At 61.7% G+C, this 1,707-nt stretch overlaps 1 protein-coding gene across 1 annotated transcript in view; it reads left to right on the top strand.

Moving 5' to 3' along the window:
- Nucleotides 1-1,448: 1,448 nt before the first annotated feature.
- LOC104541845 (docking protein 1-like) overlaps nt 1,449-1,707 on the top strand; it is a gene marked incomplete at its 5' end in the record, with an annotated part of 1,084 nt that continues 825 nt past the window's right edge. The window contains one exon of the mRNA XM_010185995.1: nt 1,449-1,697. Coding sequence (XP_010184297.1) covers nt 1,449-1,697 — 249 coding nt within the window. The remainder of the gene's footprint in view (nt 1,698-1,707) is intronic.

The following is a 1,707-nucleotide window of genomic DNA, read 5'->3' as shown; positions in this document are numbered from 1 at the left end:
TGGTGACCACAGCAGCGTCCCCAGGGCCACCTGTGATCCCGTCTGTGCTCGGGTCCTGTCTGTGTCACCGTGCAGGAGCATGGGCCAGCAGGACAGCGTCCCCGCTGGGCCATGGCTGTGCAGAGCCCCTCTCTGTGGTCCTTGTCCCCCTTCTCCATCCCACTAGGACAGGCATGTCCTGTGCTGTGCACAAGCTCTCCCCAGCCTCTGGGGCCCTCAGCTCTGGAGTCCTGGCTCTGCCCTGGGTTCAGCCCATCCCGAAGGATGGTGGCCAGAGCAGGAGGGGCTGTGTGGGACACCCGTTGCTCCCGACTTCTCCCCCTTTTGGGGTGTACTGCTCTTATCTCGGCTGGCCTGTGCAGGTCTGTCCCCTCTCCGGTGTCCTGCACAGCAGGTCCCTGATCTCGCTGCTGCCCTGAGCACAGGAGCCACCTGTCACGTGCGCGGGGAGGAAGTGGCCTCCCGGGGCTGTGAGCAGCAGTGGTGGTGTTGGCTGCAGATGCTGACGGCGCTTTCTGCAGCACTTCACTGAAACAGACCCGGCTTGGTCTGGGGTCTGCGTGAGGGGCAGGACAAGGGCCTGGTGGTGAGAGGAGTGCAATGGGTCGGCTGTGCTTGTGCTGGTCAGCGTTGACCCTTGGAAGGAAGTCTGGCCCCAGAGGCTTTTGCAGCAACCCCAGAGGCTGCTGCTGCTGCATGTGAGAGCACTAGTGAGGCAGAAAATTGCCCCTGGATTTGGGGATTGAGGTTTAGGAGGGGTGTGGGAACCTGCATGTGAACGTGTTCAGGTCTGAGGAGCACAGCTTTGGTGCAAGACTTTGAAGTACTTTATACCATTAATAGAGTAATGCTGGTAAGGCAAATGCTTTGTTTACTATTGGTAGCCAAGCTGCTGCTTCTGGGCTTTTCCTGTGGAGAGCTGCACTCCTCCGTCTTGTACCTCTTGCCTCTGGGTCACTTCCCTTCTGTCCAACCAATGCTGCCTTACCCAGGGAGCACATCATAGTTTCCCCTGCCCAACTGTCACTGGTTTTTCTCACCCTGCTCCGTTCTGGGTGGTAACTGCGTGTCATTTCCTAGCCTATCTGGTGCCCTTTGCTGGAGCTGCTCGGGTAAGGCAGCGGGTCTCCAACAGGGCCTGCAGCTCTGGCCCCGGGGCATCTCGCAGTGACGTCCCCTCGAGGCTGCATCCAGCTCCAGTGTCACGGCTTGTTCAGGGCCCCTGCCCGGGCGCTGTGCAGCCACTGAGCGCAGTGTGCCCCTGTGCTGCTGCGGGCCGAGCTATGGCTGTCGCTGCAGGGAGCGGAAGGAGCAGGACGTGCAGTGCAGTCTTGCACAGGACGTGCAGAACCAGCGCCGCAGCCACGCACCCTTCGACAGGAAGCAGCCTGTGTGGCGTGCTGGGCTGGCCCGTGCCAGGCAGGATGTGACCCTTTGCTTCCCCGCAGGTGATGTTCTCCTTCGAAGCTGGCCGGCGCTGTGACTCTGGCCCAGGCAACTTCACCTTTGAGACCAAGCAGGGCAACGAGATCTTCCGCCTGGTGGAGGCCTCCATCCGGGAGCAGAAAGCGCAGGTGGAGGAGAACCGGCAAAGCTGCGACTCGCTGGAGTCAGACAGCCCCAGCGTGGTGCTGATCCGCCAGGCCCTGGCCGACTCCCTGAGCCTGGAGCTGCCCGCGGAGGGGGATGACTCCCAGGCACCCAAAG

This window comes from Mesitornis unicolor, unplaced genomic scaffold (genome assembly GCF_000695765.1).
Source record: "Mesitornis unicolor isolate BGI_N332 unplaced genomic scaffold, ASM69576v1 scaffold22986, whole genome shotgun sequence".
In the NCBI taxonomy this organism is placed as follows: Eukaryota; Metazoa; Chordata; class Aves; order Mesitornithiformes; family Mesitornithidae; genus Mesitornis; species Mesitornis unicolor.
Note: the sequence above shows the minus strand (reverse complement) of the source record. Positions and strands in the feature narration are given on the sequence as shown.